At 53.7% G+C, this 17,966-nt stretch overlaps 1 protein-coding gene across 2 annotated transcripts in view; it reads right to left on the bottom strand.

Moving 5' to 3' along the window:
- Positions 1 to 17,966, bottom strand: part of LOC134758485 (histidine-rich glycoprotein-like) — a 305,440-nt gene that overhangs the window by 268,242 nt on the left and 19,232 nt on the right. For both annotated transcript variants that reach the window (XM_063706035.1, XM_063706036.1), the window contains exon 1: positions 871 to 17,966. This exon is cut by the window's right edge and continues 19,232 nt beyond it. In XM_063706035.1, coding sequence (XP_063562105.1) covers positions 9,366 to 10,640 — 1,275 coding nt within the window. In that variant the 5' untranslated portion in view covers positions 10,641 to 17,966 and the 3' untranslated portion in view covers positions 871 to 9,365. The remainder of the gene's footprint in view (positions 1 to 870) is intronic.

The raw sequence follows: 17,966 nt of genomic DNA, 5'->3' as shown, positions 1-17,966 counted from the left end.
CACCCCAGCTCTGCCCACCAGGCCTCCCTGGTGGATCCTGAAGGCCTTCAGCCCTCTCAACAGGGTGGGGGGAGGGAGGGGGAAGGGGAGCCAAGCTGAAGGCAGTGGGAGCTGAGCTCTTTCCCGGGAGGTGGCCCCAGGTGAGTACCACAGTCTTAAGTATTTATTAACAAAGGCAGGAGGGCAGCCAGCCTGTCTGATTACTTTATGGCCTACAGCGGTTTGCAAACGTGCATGTTTCCCCCTGGCTCATTGTCTCACAGCAAAGACCTGGGGAAGCTCAGCTGCTCATTAGGGCTCTGAGGACCAGAATAATGGCCACGCTGCAGGGACGCAGAGGCTGGCCACCCGTGCTGCCCTGAGGTGCCTTCTGGATTCTCCACCCACCCTCACCCCATGCAGGCTTACCAAATGTGGCAGATAAAACAGCATAGCCAGTAAAACACTAATTCCAGAAAGAAGACAAAACAATTATAGGATAAGTATATCCCGTGCAATCTTTGGGACACACTCATACTAAGCAATTATTGTGTATCTGCAATTCCAGTTTACCTGGGCGTCCTGCATACACCTGGCAGCCCTGCCCCTACGGCACCTGACACCTTTCCTGCTTATGCCTCAGGCATTTCCTCTTCTTTCTGTCCCCTCTCCCTGAAGATTCCCAGAGGGGCAAGAGCCAAGCCCAGCCACTCTAGAAGTCACCCTCTCCAAAGCGCAGCAGCAGAGCCACTGGAAATACTTCCTCCAAGCCTGAGACAGATGAAAAGGAGAGAAAGACCAAGGCCGCGGGGAACGAAGGGAGAGGGAGCTGGGCATGGAGACTGGGCTCTGGAAGGAGCTGCACGCAGCACTGCATCCACACACACCCACCTGTGGGACGCCTCTGGGCTATGCAGTCCCCAGCCGTGCTTTGAGGCCTTTCAATCTTGCAGGACCTCGTGCAGCCTGGAGGAGGGGCTTCCAGGCTGAGCACTCAGAGCCCACGGCCCTGGAGACACTCTCTGGTCTGCAGAGGGGCTCCAGGCAAGGAGAGAGGCCCTTCAAGGCTTTCACCCTGACTTCCCCAGCACGGGAAGAACAGGCACCTGTCCCTTTAACAAGCCTTCTCCATCCTACAGCTGCGGCCACTTGACGTGAATGATTGCTGCTGAGAACCTCATCTGGGATTTTCCAATGCGATGATTCAAGCCTAGCTGTGTTCAAAAACCTCCCCTTCCGCCTTGCCATCTTCCTCTGGAATGTTCTGTCCCCTCCCCTCCCCCCGGCATCACCTGCCTCCAATCTCCATCCTACTTGGAGTTTTTCTCTCTGAATCTGCCCGGTGGGGGGAGGGTGCCTAAAGCAGAGCCAGGCGGGCACGTTCACCAGCTGGAGAAAGACAATGCCTCCTTCTCCTCCCTGGCTCAGGACAACATTCTCTAGGAATAAACTAAACTGCGGAGGTGGGAAACCAGGCGGGGAGGAGAAAAACAGAAACTCCAGCTTCTCCACCCATGAAGAAGGGGTGTGAGCCCCCAGGGGTGGGCTGCCCACTGGAGAAGGTGGGCTGGCCCTCAAGGGAGCGGGTCAGCAAGGAAGGGATCCAAAAGGAGAAATCTGAGGGGTTGTTTAAAAAGTCCTCACGGAGAGGTTACAGAAGGTGGATCTTCATTCCTCTCAACCCTTAGGATTAAGGGTCTCCTTGTCAAAGGGAGGAGGGAATATGTCAGCGGCGTTTGAACCAGAGCAACTCCATCTTGAATAGGGGCTGGGCAGAATGAGGCTGAGGCCTGCTGGACTGCATTCCCTGGACATTAAGGCATTCTTAGTCACAGGATGAGACAGGAGGTCAAGAGATACAGGTCACAAAGTCCCAGCTGCTAAAACAGGATGCGGTAAAGAAGCCAGCCAAAACCCACCAAAACCAAGATGGCGATCAAAGTGAACTCCATTCATCCTCACTGCTCACTGTGCGCTAATTATAATGGGTTAGCTGCTAAGAGACACCCCCGCCAGCACCATGACAGTTTACAAATGCCATAGCAACATCAGGAAGTTACCTTGCACGGTCTAAAAAGGGGAGGAACCCTCAGGTCCGGGAAATTCCCACCCTTCTTCCAGAAAACTCATGAATAATCCACCCCTTGTTTAGCATGTAATCAAGAAGTAACTATAAGTATACTCCGTTGAGTAGCCCATGCCGCTGCTCTGCCTATGGAGTAGCCATTCTTTTATTCCTTTACTTTCCTAATAAACCTGCTTTTCACTTTAAAAAAGAGAAAAGGCTTCACAGGTTCGCTGAGTGAGAGCGTGGTGAGCCACTGCCACGCTGGTGCCAGAGACAGGCCAGGGTCCAGCCTCCCAGGTGGTACCCAGAGCCCTCCTCAAACTGTCACATGTCCGCCAGCTACATGGGGATCTCATTGAAGGGCAGGTTCTGAGTCAGCAGGTCTGGGCCAGGCCTGAGTTTGCATCTCTAACCAGCTCCTGCGTGATGCTGCTGCTGGTCCAAGGATCACACTTTGAGTGGCACAGTGGTTCCCAACTTTGAGTGCATACTGGAACCAGCCAAGGAGTTTCAAAATGACTGCTGCCCTGGGGCCTACCCCCTAGGTTCTGAAGGCAGCCTGGGTATGGGGGCTGTGAAGCCCCCCAGGCGATTCCAACATGGAGCCTGGGCCCAGAACCCCTGATCTAACAGGAAAGGTGCTGGTTCAACGCGCACCCAGCAATTAGTTATGAATTACAGCATGGATGTCCTGCAGACAAGGACAGGTATGAAATGCTGTGAGGGCATGCAACGGGGAAATGAGGGCTCTTGAGTTAAGGGGCAGGAATGAGTACATGGGATAGGGGGGCAGAGTGAGGGAGACAAAGGGGCCCCTTTCCAGGGCCCTGAGGCCAGGGAAGACAAGGTGCTAAGGACTCCGGGAGGCCACAGAGCTACAATGGAAGTGGGTCGAGATGCAGGGGCAGCCAGCAGGGCTGGGGGACGGACCTCATGCCATAGGTAGGAGCTCCGTCTTCCAAAAGCCACGGGAAGCCCTTTGAAGTGTTTTGAATATAGTAGTGACAAGGTCAGACTTCGGCTTAGAGAAACTGGTTGGAGGGAAGTGCACAGGAAGAAGGAAGACAGTCGTTTAAGTCCCTGTCACTCACCCTTTGAAAAAGCTATTCTAAATGAGGCTAAAAATTGAACAACTAGGGCACCTCTGTCTTAGCACTAAACATGGGGTCAAGGCACTTCCGACTTCTGAGAAAGAGCTAAGTCCTTGCCCGGGGCAGCCTGCCGGAGCAAATCTAGCTCTAGGCCCAACACATGCTATTTTTAGTCTGGCCCCTCCCCATAAGGCTGCAAATTATTTCATGGTATTCCTGTGATAGTAGCAAGCCCACCCCCTCGGTTAGGCTGAAACCACTGATCCAAACCAAACTTCCAAGCAAAAGTCGCCAGTCCTGTTGGGAGCTTGGAGGGATGCTGTGCTGGTCAGTGTTGTGTCCACATGGCCAGGCCATAGTCTCCAGGGATTAAGTCCAACATGAATCTGGGTGTTGCTGAGATAATATTTGGTCGTTGTGGTGAACACCTACAATCAGCTGACTTCAGTACAGGAGATGAGCCTCCAGAAGGTGGATGGGTAGGTCCCAACCGATCAGCTGAAGGCCTGAAGAGCAGAAACTCAGGCTTCCCAGAGAAGAAGAAATTCTTGCCTGAAGACTGCAGCACAAATCCTGCCTGTCCTAGGAATTTCAGACTTGCCAACACCTGTAATCATGTGAACAAATTCCTTAAAATAAATCTCCTGATAGATGGAGATATGGGGATGGAGATGGAGATGATGAAGAAGATGAAGATGGAGATCACAGAGATGATGGAGATGATGGAGAAGCTGGAGATCATGGAGATGATGGAGAAGATGGAGATCAGGAAAATCATGGAGAAGATGGAGATGATGAAGAAGACGGAGATGATGGAGAAGGTGGAGATCATGGAGAAGATGGACATCATGGAGAAGATGGAGATGATGGAAAAGTTGGAGATGATGAAGAAGATGGAGAAGTTGGAGATGATGGACATGATGGAGATGATGGAGAAGGTGGAGATCATGAAGAAGATGATGGACAGGTTGGAGATAATGGACATGATGGAGATGATGGAGAGGTGGGAGATGATGGAGAAGTTGGAGATGACAGAGAAGGCGGAGATGATGAAGAAGATGATAGAGAAGATGGAGATCATGCAGAAGATGGAGATGATGGAGACCATGGAGAAGATGGAAAAGATGGAGATCATGGAGAAGATGGAGATGGAGATGGGTAGAGAGAGCCTACTGGTTCTGTTTCTCCGGAGAACCCTGACTGATACAGGTGCCCACAGCTCTGGTCCCAGACACTTGTAGTCCCCTCCCACCTGGCTATGGCTTGATGTTTCCTGCTGTCCACCTTTCTATCTTAAAAATGGGGTTCCTGAGAGCCCCGAAACCCAGACCCCAAAGACCTGACTAGGATGGAGGGGGATTACTCAAGCCTATAGAGCCCACACACAGACGGCTCACAGCATGGAGGTCTCACTCTGGACTCTTCACTCTCCAGACCCCCATCCCAGCCTTGCACTCAAACCCCAAGAAGTGATCTTGGCTTTGATGAAGATGGACAGAGCCAGTGCAGGACGTGTCTGTCTTCCAATGACCAAGATCTAAACTTTCCAAAAGCTAGATTTCCGACAATTCTGGCTAGAACTGAAAAGTAGCAGGTGAGTAAGACATTGGAGAACCTGGTGGGGTGCAGGATCACTGAGGGAGTCAGGCACCATGAACGGGGCAAATGGCACCCTCCATGGGGAAGCAACGAGGCCCTGAAGATGGAAGAAAGTGAGCAATTCTTCACACGCATGGGCAGACTCAATTCGGCAGGGGAAATGCACCAGAGGAAAAAGCAGCAATGTCAAAAATGTCTCTAAGCTTGATTATTTAAACATTTATCATCAAACTTGAAGAAATAAACTCAAAGGCCATTTTAATGACATACATGGGGACAAGAAAAGCGTTTGTGTTTCCAGTGCCAAGTTCCCTTGCATGAGCGACAGAAGTTTCTGCAAGTACAGTCAAAGGTGATGGGCGCACACTTTGCCAACAAAGATCCCACTTCCAGCACACACACGTCTGTGGCTTATCATTGCTGACTTGTTTCAGAATTGGCTCCAGCTCCCGAAGCAGGTTGTCAACCCACCTCCTCCCTGGAAAACCCAAAGGAGAAGGGGAGGGAGAGAGGGGGAGGGGCCAGGGAGGCCAGTGTAGGAGAACTGGGGTATGGTGCCCTCTGGACCAGAGCAGCATTGAGCACCCTTTGTGAAAAGCTCGGCAATGCCAGGCTAGGTCCCCCTGGTGCGAGGGTGGCTCTGAACCACTGTCACAGAAGATGGAGCTCAGGGGCCCGTGCAGACCCAGCGTGGGTGGCAGTGCCCACAGGCTCCTAAAAATAAGCATCCGCTCAGCTCAGAACCCTGCTGTCCCTCCACCTGGCCCCAGAGTGTCCTCACTTCCTCGGCCTGAGCACTGCTAGCTTTCCGGATGGGCAGGAGGCAGAGCTGAGCCCAACCTGGGGTAGTGGTGGAGGGAAGGGGGGTGGCCCAAACTTGTCCAACAGCAAAGGCCACCTGGAGCGCTTCTCTCACCCGTGGGGGTTTTTGGCGATGCCGGGAGCAACCACAAAGCCCGGGGAAATCAGGAGCTTTGCAACAAAACCCGCTCTGGGGAGCATCAGGGCACTCAAGCCCTCCAACACCTTTCCCCAAACAGCACATGGTCAATCAGGAATGCAAAATAGGCAGCCCATCAGATACAGAGCAAAACCAAACCGAGGCAGGGTGCCCACTGCCTGGTACCCCTTGGGGCAGGCTCCCTGCACATCCTCTTCTGTGTGGGCACACAGGTGCCGTTCTTTGGGGAGGTGGCTGTGGGTGTATGCACACAGTACCCACTCAACCCCTGATGGGCTTGTGCCCTCCCTTGGAGGCAGGTAGATGAGGTGAAGGCCTGGACGGGCCGGCCATCCTGAGACCCGCTCCGGGCCAGGGGCCTGCACATTCGTGCACATTTTCCGCATCCTCCACAGACACCCTTGGTCTGGATGCTGCGTGAATTCACATTTGTCTGTGGGAGAGGAACTCCCTGACTTGGCTCTGAAAAAATAATAATAAAATAATAAACATTTAAAAGGAAGTGCAGCTTCTTCCAGGAAGCCAGAGGTGTGGGTAGCTGGTGTAGGGTTTGCTTGGCATTGGGTTTGGAGCACAGCAGATCATTCCAGAATTCCACCATTCTCCTGGCACAGGGTCTTTGCCCAGGGCTGAACTCAGGGCTCGCTCCATCACCGCATGACCCCAATGGCACAACTGTGGTTACACCTGCTGCAAATGCCCTGGTTAATTACATTCTCTAAGACGCCGTGGCCTTGACTCAGGGTGGCTGCACTTCAGACTCAGCCTCCTGCCCCCTCAACGTCCTGAGCATCATGCTTGGTCCATCTCCCATGCGTCTCCATCACGTTCCCTCTTCCCTTCTGAACAGGACGGGCCTTTGTGCTGTTTTCTTCCTGCCCAGCTCTGCTTCCCACTCCTGCCCTTGCCTAATTGTTCTCCATGCTCTTTGGGGGAACCTCGTCTGGTCCTGCCCTGTGGGGAGGCACAGACCCGACTGGGCTCCCTGTCCCCAGCCCGAGGCAGCCCAGTCTGACATGCATGCTGCGGTCGACACGGGTGCTGGCTCTGCTGCCGGCCGCTAGCCCATGGCTCCTACCAGAAAAGCCCACATGGGAGGCAACATCACATCAGCCGGTTTGCTCCCCAAAACCAGGAACTGCACCCCCCTTTTGGCCTTGATATTCACAGGTCATTTTCCTTGGATACTCAGGAAGATTCTGTCTTGCAGACCATCTCCACAAAACGTGGCCCTGGTACCTGCTCGGGGCAGGGCAGAGGGGTCAGCAATGCTGAGGCGAGGCTGTAGAGAGGAGAGCATCCGGCAGGTGCGAGTGATGAAGGAGAGGAGGAGACAAGCTCCGGGGCTGGGAGGAGCTGGAGAGGACAGGCTGGGAGCCATCAGGAGATGGAGCAGAATGTGGTCAGGTGGCTCAGGCATCCACTGAGACTCGGCACCATGGTGGGGAAGTCCCTGGCGCTATGGTGGGGAGTCACTGGCGCCGTGGTGGGGAGTCACTGGCGCCGTGGTGGGGGTGTCACTGGCGCCGTGGTGGGGAGTCACTGGGGCCGTGGCGGGGGGGGGTCACTGGCGCCGTGGCGGGGGGGGTCACTGGCGCCGTGGTGGGGAGTCACTGGGGCTGTGGTGGGGGGCGTCACTGGCGCTGTGGTGGGGGGGGGTCACTGGCACTGTCGTGGGGAGTTACTGGCGCCATGGTGGGGCGTCACTGGTGCTGTGGTGGGGGGTCACTCGCACTATGGTGGGGGAGTCGTAGGGTTGGGGAGTCACTGGGTCGGGGAGTCACTGGCTGCCATTCACCCTCAGTTGTCATCTCTAAAATGGGAACCGGTGCCACAGCGACTGCACTCAGCTGGTCCCTCGGAGGTAACTGCGCCTGGTACCTTCCCAATCTCATCTCTGAGAACTTGGCATCCCAGCCCCATCTCCTGAGTGCCCCTTGGGCTTCTGTGCTCCGTCCTCCCACCACGGCTTTGCTTAAGGGTTTGTCTTACCTGCAGTCCACCCAGTCCCTGCCTCAGTCCCACCATCATTATCATCTCCATCTCCTCCTCCTCCCCCCGTCCTCCTCCTCCTCCTCCTCCTCCTCCTTCTTCTCCTCCCTCTCCCTTCTTGGATTATCCAGACTTGATCTATCAGCCAACAGCTCCCTCATCCCACCCCGAGCAACAGCATGTCGTATCTTTTCATAGGTTTAAAGCACAGCCCCCCAGCCAGACAGGCAACCCCATTAGACCAAGACAAAAACCCAATCCCATTCTTATTGCTTCCATCACTCTGGGCACAGACGACTGTTCAGCGGTGCTCAGTGAATTAAACCATTGCCAGAGGCTGAGAGACGACTTCAGTGAGGCACCTCGATCAGCCAGGAGAGAGGAGGTTCCGCTGCAGTAACAAACAGCTGCCGAGTCGCAGTCACTCTTTAGAGCAAAGATTTTTTTGCTCATGCTACATTCCTATCACGGGTCCGTCTTGCTCCTCATACAAGGGGCCAGGCTGATAAAGCAACCTCTTTCTGGAACATTCCTGGTGGTCACGACAGAGAGGAAAGAGGGATGGATACACTCCATCCTAACCCATGGCAGACACGACTTCCAGCCCCATATCAATGACTTTGGTCATTGGCCAAAGAAAGGCACAGAGGTACATGAGAGCTCCACAGCTGGGCAGAGCAGAGACACCAAATATTTGTGACCAAAGTGAGTCTGTCTCAATGACACTAACCCAGGCCAATGCAGATCATAAAACACCAGTGCGGCCAGGTGCGGTGGCTCACGCCTGTAATCCCAGCACTTTGGGAGCCCGAGGCAGGCAGATCACGAGGTCAGGAGATCGAGACCATCCTGACTAACATGGTGAAACCCCATCTCTACTAAAAATACAAAAAATAAAAATAAAAAATAAAAAAAAAAACTAGCCAGCTGTGGTGGCGGGTGCCTGTAGTCCCAGCTACTCAGGAGGCTGAGGCAGGAGAATGGCATGAACCCAGGAGGTGGAGCTTGCAGTGAGCCAAGATCGCGCCACTGCACTCCAGCCTGGGCGACAGAGCGAGACTCCATCTCAAAACAAAACAAACAAACAAAAAACACCAGTGCACTTAGGTTGTCACGGAAGCCTCCGGGCTTTTGCAGAAACAAGAAGGAAGACTTCCCCTCGGGCTCAAGTGGATCTGACCACTCCTTCAGGGGTTGCCCTTAGCTGGGCCAGATTGCAATCTGGATGCCCTGGACACCAGAGCATCAGGCAGGAAAGAAGATGGAATGAAGCCAGAGGGACTGTCAGAGTCGTTACGTCACTCACCGCTGCCATTTCCACGCACACGTGAACCATGGCAAGAGAAACACCCCCACACAGAGGGCCACGGCCGTGTAGACACTCCCTGGCCTGCCTTGCCCCGAGGCTGAGGATGCTCTGCCCATTATTTGATAGGCGGGAGGTTTCCACTTGGTTTCCTGTTGCAGGAAGAGAAGAGAGCTGTACTTGTGCCCACACAGCCAGGGGCTGGAGGAGGGCAGGTGCCACCTGCTCCGGACCTGGCAGGGGAGCACCTCTTGCTGTTCCAAGGAGTTTGGAAGCTGGACCCAGAGGGATTTGGCATGGTTTTCATAGACACTGCCATGGAGCATCTGCCATGGAGCTAGAGCCACTTGGCCACCATAGGGAATCGTGTTAGCCCAGAGGCCAGGTTGCCCCTCTGCTGAAGCCACCCTCATGCCTGTGTGTGCCTGTGTATGCAAGCACGTGCCTGCCCGTGTATGTGCCTGTGTGTGCCTGTGTATGCAAGCACCTGCCTGCCCATGTGTGTGCCTGTGCGTGCCTGTGTATGCAAGCATGTGCCTGCCTGTGTATGTGCCTGTGCGTGCCTGTGTATGCATGCATGTGCCTGCCCATGTATGTGCCTGTGTGTGCCTGTGTATGCATGCATGTGCCTGCCGTGCATGTGCCTGTGCGTGCCTGTATATGCAAGCATGTGCCTGCCCGTGTATGTGCCTGTGCGTGCCTGTGTATGCAAGCATCTGCCTGCCCGTGTATGTGCCTGTGTGTGCCTGTGCATGCAAGCACCTGCCTGCCCATGTATGTGCCTGTGGGTGCCTGTGTATGCATGCATGTGCCTGCCCGTGTATGTGCCTGTGTGTGCCTGTGTATGCAAGCACATGCCTGCCCGTGTATGTGCCTGTGCGTGCCTGTGTATGCAAGCATGTGCCTGCCCGTGTATGTGCCTGTGCGTGCCTGTGTATGCATGCATGTGCCTGCCCGTGTATGTGCCTGTGCGTGCCTGTGTATGCAAGCATGCGCCTGCCCGTGTATGTGCCTGTGCGTGCCTGTGTATGCATGCACGTGCCTTCCCATGTATGTGCCTGTGTGTGCCTGTGTATGCATGCATGTGCCTGCCGTGCATGTGCCTGTGCGTGCCTGTGTATGCAAGCATGTGCCTGCCCGTGTATGTGCCTGTGCGTGCCTGTGTATGCAAGCATCTGCCTGCCCGTGTATGTGCCTGTGTGTGCCTGTGCATGCAAGCACCTGCCTGCCCATGTATGTGCCTGTGGGTGCCTGTGTATGCATGCATGTGCCTGCCCGTGTATGTGCCTGTGTGTGCCTGTGTATGCAAGCACGTGCCTGCCCGTGTATGTGCCTGTGTGTGCCTGTGTATGCAAGCACGTGCCTGCCCGTGTATGTGCCTGTGTGTGCCTGTGTATGCATGCATGCATGTGCCTGCCATGTATGTGCCTGTGCGTGCCTGTGTATGCAAGCATGTGCCTGCCCGTGTATGTGCCTGTGCGTGCCTGTGTATGCAAGCATGCGCCTGCCCGTGTATGTGCCTGTGTATGCATGCATGTGCCTGCCCGTGTATGTGCCTGTGCGTGCCTGTGTATGCAAGCATGTGCCTGCCCGTGTATGTGCCTGTGCGTGCCTGTGTATGCATGCATGTGCCTGTGTGTGCATCTGTGTGCATGCATGTGCCTATGCCTGTGTGTGTGTGCCTGTGCCTGTCCCTACATGTATGTGTGTGTGTGCAAGTGTCTGGCCCTGGAAAAGTGGGCATTCAGCCTCGCTTCCACTCTGTGTGTGCTCCTTCTCCACCTCCCCACAGCCTCTCTTTGTCCATCCCTGATGACTTGGGGAAGGGGAAGACAAGATCTTTCTCTTCTCAATAAATCTCTGTTCGAGATGCAATTCCAACCGGGTGCAGTGGCTCACACCTGTAATCCCAGCACTTTGGGAGGCTGAGGCAACAGGATTGCTTGAGCCTACACATTTGAGACCATCCTGGCAACAGAGAAAGACCTCATCTCTACAAAAAATACAAAATTAGCTAGGCATAGTGGCATATGCCTGTAGTCCCAGCTAAGTGGGAGGCTACTGAAGCCTGGGATGTTGAGGCTACAGTGAGCCATGATCACGCCACTGCACTCCAGCCTGGGAGACAGAGCAAGACTCCGTCTCAAAAAAAAAAAAAAAAAAAAGAATGCAATTCCTGGAAGGACCTGAGTGGCTAGCAGTGCCCTGCCCTGTGTGATTGCCCATGGGATGTGTTTAGATGCTGGTTCCTGAGGGCCTCGTTCAGGCCTGTCTCAGCCTCCCAGAGCCATGGACCACTGGGACCCACAATGGGCCTCTGGTGCCCACTTCCGCCAGGGCTTCCCACAGATGTGCCACATCATAGGCTGTTGAGGGCACTGCAGGGGACAGGCAAGCCCGTTCCTAAGGGGCCACATCAAGGATGAAAGATCCAAACACATGGAAAACAAGCAATGAAAGCCGCGCCAAGTCAGCACTGGGCGCTGCAGGGGAGGGAGTGCTGGGGACTAGGCAGTGTGGACCCAGTGGCTCTTCATCGACACATGACCCTGGCCTCCCCAAGCCTCAGCTTCCTCCTGGTAAAGCAGGGTCCTCTTTCACAGGGATGCTTTGAGGATGCAGTAAGCTGATGTGTGTGAAAGGCCCTGACACTTTCATTCACTGGTCTCTGCAACTGTTTAGTCTTTAGAGAGTGAGCGCCACGGCAGGTCCTGGGACTCCACGGTGACTCAGGTCAAAGGGCCCCTGACCTTACAGAAGACAGACAGATGTCACGCAGTGCCCCACAGTGACTGCACTCAGCTGGGGTCAGAACTTCAGGGGGCATGTAGGGGTATAAGAGCAGCTAACTGGGACCCCTAAGTGGGGACAGTTAAGGAAGTCTTTCCTTAAGGGAGTGACATTTGAGCTGAGCTCTGAAGACTGGGTTGGGATCAATGACAAGGTCAAGGGGAGAGGGAGAGGAGGCACTCCAAGCAGGAGCTGCCTGTGCAAAGGCCCTGAGGCCCAGAGGAGTGCAACCTCTAGAGGAACGGACCGGCCAGGAGGTACGGTGGCTCTGGTAGCATTTCATGAAGCACTATGATCATGTTTGCATTTTTAAAAGATGCTCTGCCCATGCTCCCCTCCAATCCACCTCCCACTCAGTAGCCAAAGCCTGTGAACCCAGGCAGGAGGCCGCGGCCATGGTCCAGGCCAGAGAAGGTGGTGGCCATGGGAAAGGAGGGAAGTGAACAGAATGAGGGCTTTAGGAGGTGAGATGGGCAAGGTGTGGGGGTGCCTAGAAAGCGGACATGGCGGGGGATGGAGAGCACAGAGGGAGGAGCCCAGCCTCCGCCTTGTACAAAAAGTGAGTGGAGGGGGGGGTTGCTGTCCTCTAAAATGGAGAATGCTGGGAGAGGAGGAGGCAGGGGCATGGACCACAAAAGGCCTGGGGCTAAGGACATGAACAGACAGTTCTCAAAAGAAGATATACAAATGGCCAACAAGCATATGGAAAAATGCTCCACATCACTAATGACCAGGGAAATGCAAATCAAAACCACAATGCAATACCACCTTACTCCAGCAAGAATGGCCATACCCAACCAATCAAAAAATAATAGATGTTGGCACAGATGTGAAAAGGGAACACTTTGACACTGCTGGTGGGAATATAAACTAGTACAGCCACTATGGAAAACAGTGCGGAGATTCCTTAAAGAACTATAAGTAGAACTACCATTTGATCCAGCAGTCCCACTACCAGGTATCTACCCAGAGGAAAATAAGTCATGATACAAAAAAAGATATTTGCTTATGCATGTTTATAGCAGCACAATCCACAATTACAAAAATACGGAACGAGGCCAAATACCCATCAAATCAATGAGTGAATAAAGAAAATGTTATATATACATGTGTGTGTGTGTATGAATACTACTCAGCCATAAAAAGGAACAAAATAATGGCATTCACAGCAACGTGGATGGAACTGGAGACTATTATTCTAAGTGAAGTAACTCAGGAATGGAAAACCAAATATCGTATGTTCACACCCATATGTGGGAGCTAAGCTATGAGGACACAAAGATTAACAATGATACACTGGATTTTTTTTTTTTTTTTTTTTTGAGACGGAGTCTCACTCTGTCGCCCAGGCTGGAGTGCAGTGGCACAATCTCAGCTCACTGCAAGCTCCGCCTCCCGGGTTCACGCCATTCTCCTGCCTTAGCCTCCCAAGTAGCTGGGACTACAGGCACCCGTCACCACACCCAGCTACTTTTTCGTATTTTTAGTAGAGACGGGATTTCACCGTGTTAGCCAGGATGCTCTCGATCTCCCGACCTCGTGATCTACCCACCTCAGCCTCCCAAAGTGCTGGGATTACAAGCGTGAGCCACGGCGCCCAGCCGATACATTGGATTTTGGGGACTCTGGGGAAAGTGTGGCGGGTGGTGAGAGATAAAAGACGACACACTGGGTATAGCGTACACTGCTGGGGTGATGGGAGCACCAAAATCTGAGAAATCACCACTAAAAAGCTTGTTCATGTAACCAAACACCACCTGTTCCCCAGAAACCCATTGGAATAAAAAAAATAAACGATTAAAAATTTTTAAAAGGCCAGATGATGGCTCAGGCCTGTAATCCCAGCAATTTGGGAGGCTGAGGCGGGTGCATCACCTAAGGTCAGTAGTCTGAGACCAGCCTGGCCAACACGGTGAAACCCCATCTCTACTAAAAATACGAAAAATGAGCTGGGTATGGTTGCAGGAGCCTGTAATCCCAGCTACTCAGGAGGCTGAGGCAGGAGAATTGCTTGAACCTGGGAGGCAGAAGTTGCAGTGAGCCAAGTTCACAGCATCGCACTCCAGCCTGGGCGACAACAGCGAGACTCCATCTCAAAAATAAATAAATAAATAATAAAATAAAATAAAAATGTTTAAGACCTGGGGGAGGTCTAGGAATATTCAGGAGGAGAGGTCTGCAAGAGCTGGCACTTGGGTATTGGCTGAGCCCTGGTCCAGCCCAGGGAGAGTGAAGAAAGAGGATGATGCCTCTAGGAACTCCCAGCAGCAAAGTGCCAGTAGGGAGGATGAGCCCAGGAAGCAAGAGGATCTGAACTCAGGGTGGACAGATGAGCCTGATGGGCCAAGAGACAAGAGAAAGTGAAAGGTTAGGATGGGCTCCGTGGGGCCGAGCAGTGAGCTGAGACTGGACAGGAGAGGAGCTGGACACAGGCCTTCTTTGACCAAGTCTTCATTTGTCCTGGTGGCACTGACCCCCGGCTGAGCTCCCGCATCCACCAACCAGCCTTCCCATCTCCCAGGCTGGGGCCCTCAGACTGGGGTGATTCCCAGCATGGAGGCTTGCCACTGGTGTGGACTGAGTGCAGAGATGCCCCAACTGTTCACATGTCCATGGAAACATTCCCTTTGCAATGTGACTTTGTAGCTCCTTCCACCAAGAGACAGGGTCTACTTCCTTGCCCTTTGAATCAGGGCTGGCCTCCAGACCAAAAGATGTCCTAGACACGAGGGTGCCCCCATTCCAGGTGGGGCCTCAGCAGGCCTTGCTCACTTCCATTTCTGTCCCGGGACCCAGGCACGGACGTGTGAGCAAGCCTGAGTGAGCCTGCTGGAGAAGGAAGAGCCAGGAGAAGCAGGGACCTGTCTCAAGTCCAGCGGCCTCCAGCCCCCCTGCCAGCTGACCACAGAGGTCCCAGCAAGCCCAGCTGGGATGAGCCAAGCATGGCCCAGTTCAGCAGAAGGGCCCAGATGACCCCTAGACTCATGAGCAAGAACAACAACTGCTGTTTCAAGCTACAGCGTTTTGGGGCGTGTTTGTGATGCAGCAGTCACTGACTGGTACACCCTTCCCCCAGGGGCATGAAGACGTTCCTCAACTTCATCCCGCTTCCCAGGATTAGCTAGAACCCAACAGAGCCATGTGGCTAAATCCATTCTGGTAGGGCTTGTAATTGAGCTACTTGGTGAGATCTTTGGTTTGGTTTTCTCTTTTCATATGTTTTCAATCAGAAATATCAGAAGCTGCTTCGAATGTCCCTGCAGAGTTCTCAGAAGCATCCTCTCCCGGGTTTCTCTGGAGAGCCCATCTTGTTTGTTGGAGAGTGTATTCTCCTGCAGCTTTTCAAATGCTACATTTTCCTCTGACGGCAGCCAGGGCATTTGATTGCATGAGAGATGGTGATGTGGTTGCAACTGCTGTCGATATTCCTTTATGACTCTGAATTTGCATCTGTGCAAGTCTGGTAATACTTATCTGAATTCCAGGCACAAATAAATGAAACTTATTTAAAATAACTGGGAAAAATTCCACACTGGAGGTAAAATAAAAAATAGATTTGCTGCTACAGATGCAGAAACTGGTCCAAGAAAGACCATTGGAAATTGACTCAATAACTGGCCGGTCCCAAGAAGTCTGTAGCCCGAGTAACTGGTGGGCGCAAGGCAGAAAGGTGAACCATTAAGGCCTAGACCACCCACCCTGTGGTGCCTCCACTCTCCAAGACCCCTGCAACCCTGAGAACAGGAAGGTGGTGTGAGGAGAAGGGAGCATGGCTGGTCACGAGAGCCCCTTTCCACACTCGGTCACTGTGGTGCTGGCATCCTTCCTGTGCAATGTAAGGGGCAGCAGTGGTGCCCACATTGCACAGGAGAGGCTCCATGGAGCCAAGGCAGCATGACCTTACATAGCATGTCCACGGCAGCCTGATCCCAAGACCTCCACCTTGCAGTCCAGTGTCCTTTGCAGTAGACACCAGCAAGGCTAGGGACCCCAGCCCCTGCTGTTTTCATCCTAACTTGGACTTATCTGTTGTGATGGCCAGGCCAATCCTGTTTGGGAGAAGGCGGCTGGTGAGAATAAACAGGGAACACCGGCATCGTCTACAAACACAGTGGAGCCACTCAGCCAGGACCCTCAGCCCCAAGCTGCCCAAGTCACTCAGCCAGGCGAGGTCCCCCCACGGAGCAGCAGGCTGGCCAGAAAGCTTCAGACCACAAGCTTCGGACCAAGCGGCACCTAGGAAGGGAGCAGGTATGTAACCAGGGAATCACAGGACCTTGATCGAGGTCCCACTTGGAGGCAGGGGGAAAGGCTGTGGGAGAATAGATGAAGGAGCCCATGGGGAAGCAGATGGAGCTACTTCACGGGAGGACGGAACATTTGAGTTGGGTCTTTTTTCTTTTTAGAGATGGGCTCTCACCCAGGCTGGAGTGCAGTGGCACAATCATAGCTCACTGCAACCTTGAACTCCTGGGCTCAAGCAATCCTCCCACCTCAGCTTCCTGCGTAGCTGGGACACAGAGGCATGCCACCATGCCTGGCTCTTTTTAAAAAATGTTTTTGTAAAGAAGGGGTCTCACTATATTGCTGGTCTTGAACTCTTGAGCTCAATCCATCCTCCCACCTTGGCCTCCCAAAGTGCTGGGATTGCAGTCATGAGCCACCTTACTTGGCCTGAGTTGGGTCTTGAGGCATGCATAGGAGTTTCCAGGTGGGATGCAGTTGCTGGAGCTGGACCATGCAGATCCAGCTCTGGAGCTCACAGTAATGTTCATAAACAAATGGTTTTGAGCCTTACGTGAGCCAGGCCCAAGACTGGGCATTTTCTCATGTGTTTTCTAATGCACTTGATAACTGATCTTACTCTCCCCCGGGGACTCTGGGTGCAAGGAGACATTCTGGGCTTCATCCCACCATGAAGACCAAAAAACATCCTGAGGGCAGGCTTGGCATCAAATCCTCCTCCTGCCACTCCAGGAGCCAAGCACAGACCTTGCTGCAGCCAGGAAAATAAATAATAGTTGACCAAGGTACTGACCACCCTCACCCCAGGTTAGGAAGAACCTTGCAAGCCAATTTCTCTTTGATCTGTTGAGCTATGGCCCACCCCACACCCCCTTCACTGCTGTTTGCTTCCCTAAAAATGAACAGCACTCTGCAGGTGTCCCCACCCTTAAGCACGGCCCTCCCCCAGAAGACCTGTCCTGAGCTTGGACCTGGGTGATATAACGAGACCCATCCTGAGCTTGGACCTCGGCAATATAGTGAGACCCCATCCTGAGCTTGGACCTGGGCCATATAGCGAGATCCCGTCCTGAGCCTGGACCTGGGCCATATAGTGAGACCCCATCCTAAGCTTCGACCTGGGCAATATAGCGAGACCCCATCCTGAGCTTGGACCTGGGCCATATAGTGAGACCCCATCCTAAGCCTGGACCTGGGCCATATAGTGAGACCCCATCCTGAGCTTGGACCTGGGCCATATAGTGAGACCCCATCCTGAGCTTGGACCTGGGCCATATAGTGAGACCCCCATCCTGAGCTTGGACCTGGGCCATATAGTGAGACCCCGTCCTGAGCTTGGACAGTTCTTTCAGGGCATAGCAGTGCTCAAGGGTGGGGAACTTAAGGAACTGCCTGGGAGGGGGCATTAGCACTGGGGCTACCATAACACAGGACTACACACTGGCAGCCACAAACAACAGCATGGATCCTCTCATGCTGTGGCAGGCTGCCGTCTGAGTCTGGGTGTGGACTCCGGCAGGTGGGCTTCTTCTGGGGGCTCTGAGCGAGAATCCGCCCCAGGGCTCTCCTGGCTTTAGGTGCTCTCCTGAGTGTCCGTGGCCTGTGGCTGGCTCACCCCAGCCAAGTGCTGTCTTCTCCGTCTCTCCACATCACCGTCCCCTGTTTGTGCCTCTGTGTCCTGATTTACCCTTCGGATAAGGACACCAGTCCTGTTGGATTAGGGCCCCCCATCCCCTCTGAGAAGACCCTGTCTCTAAGGTCACATTCTGAGGTCCCGGAGGTTAGGACGTCAACATGGCTTTTTGGGAGGACATGATTCAGCCCGAATGAGTAGCCTCTTCCCTCCCAATCTCCTCCCTGCTGCCTGCCCAGGCTCCTGGAGCTTCCCCGGGAGGCCCTGGGGGCTGTACCAGAAATGCACGGGGAGGAGCTGGG

The sequence above is a fragment of the Gorilla gorilla genome, chromosome 4 (assembly GCF_029281585.2).
Source record: "Gorilla gorilla gorilla isolate KB3781 chromosome 4, NHGRI_mGorGor1-v2.1_pri, whole genome shotgun sequence".
NCBI classification, from domain to species: Eukaryota; Metazoa; Chordata; class Mammalia; order Primates; family Hominidae; genus Gorilla; species Gorilla gorilla.
The sequence above is the reverse complement of the archived record's forward strand: the minus strand, read 5'-3'. Positions and strand labels throughout refer to the sequence as shown.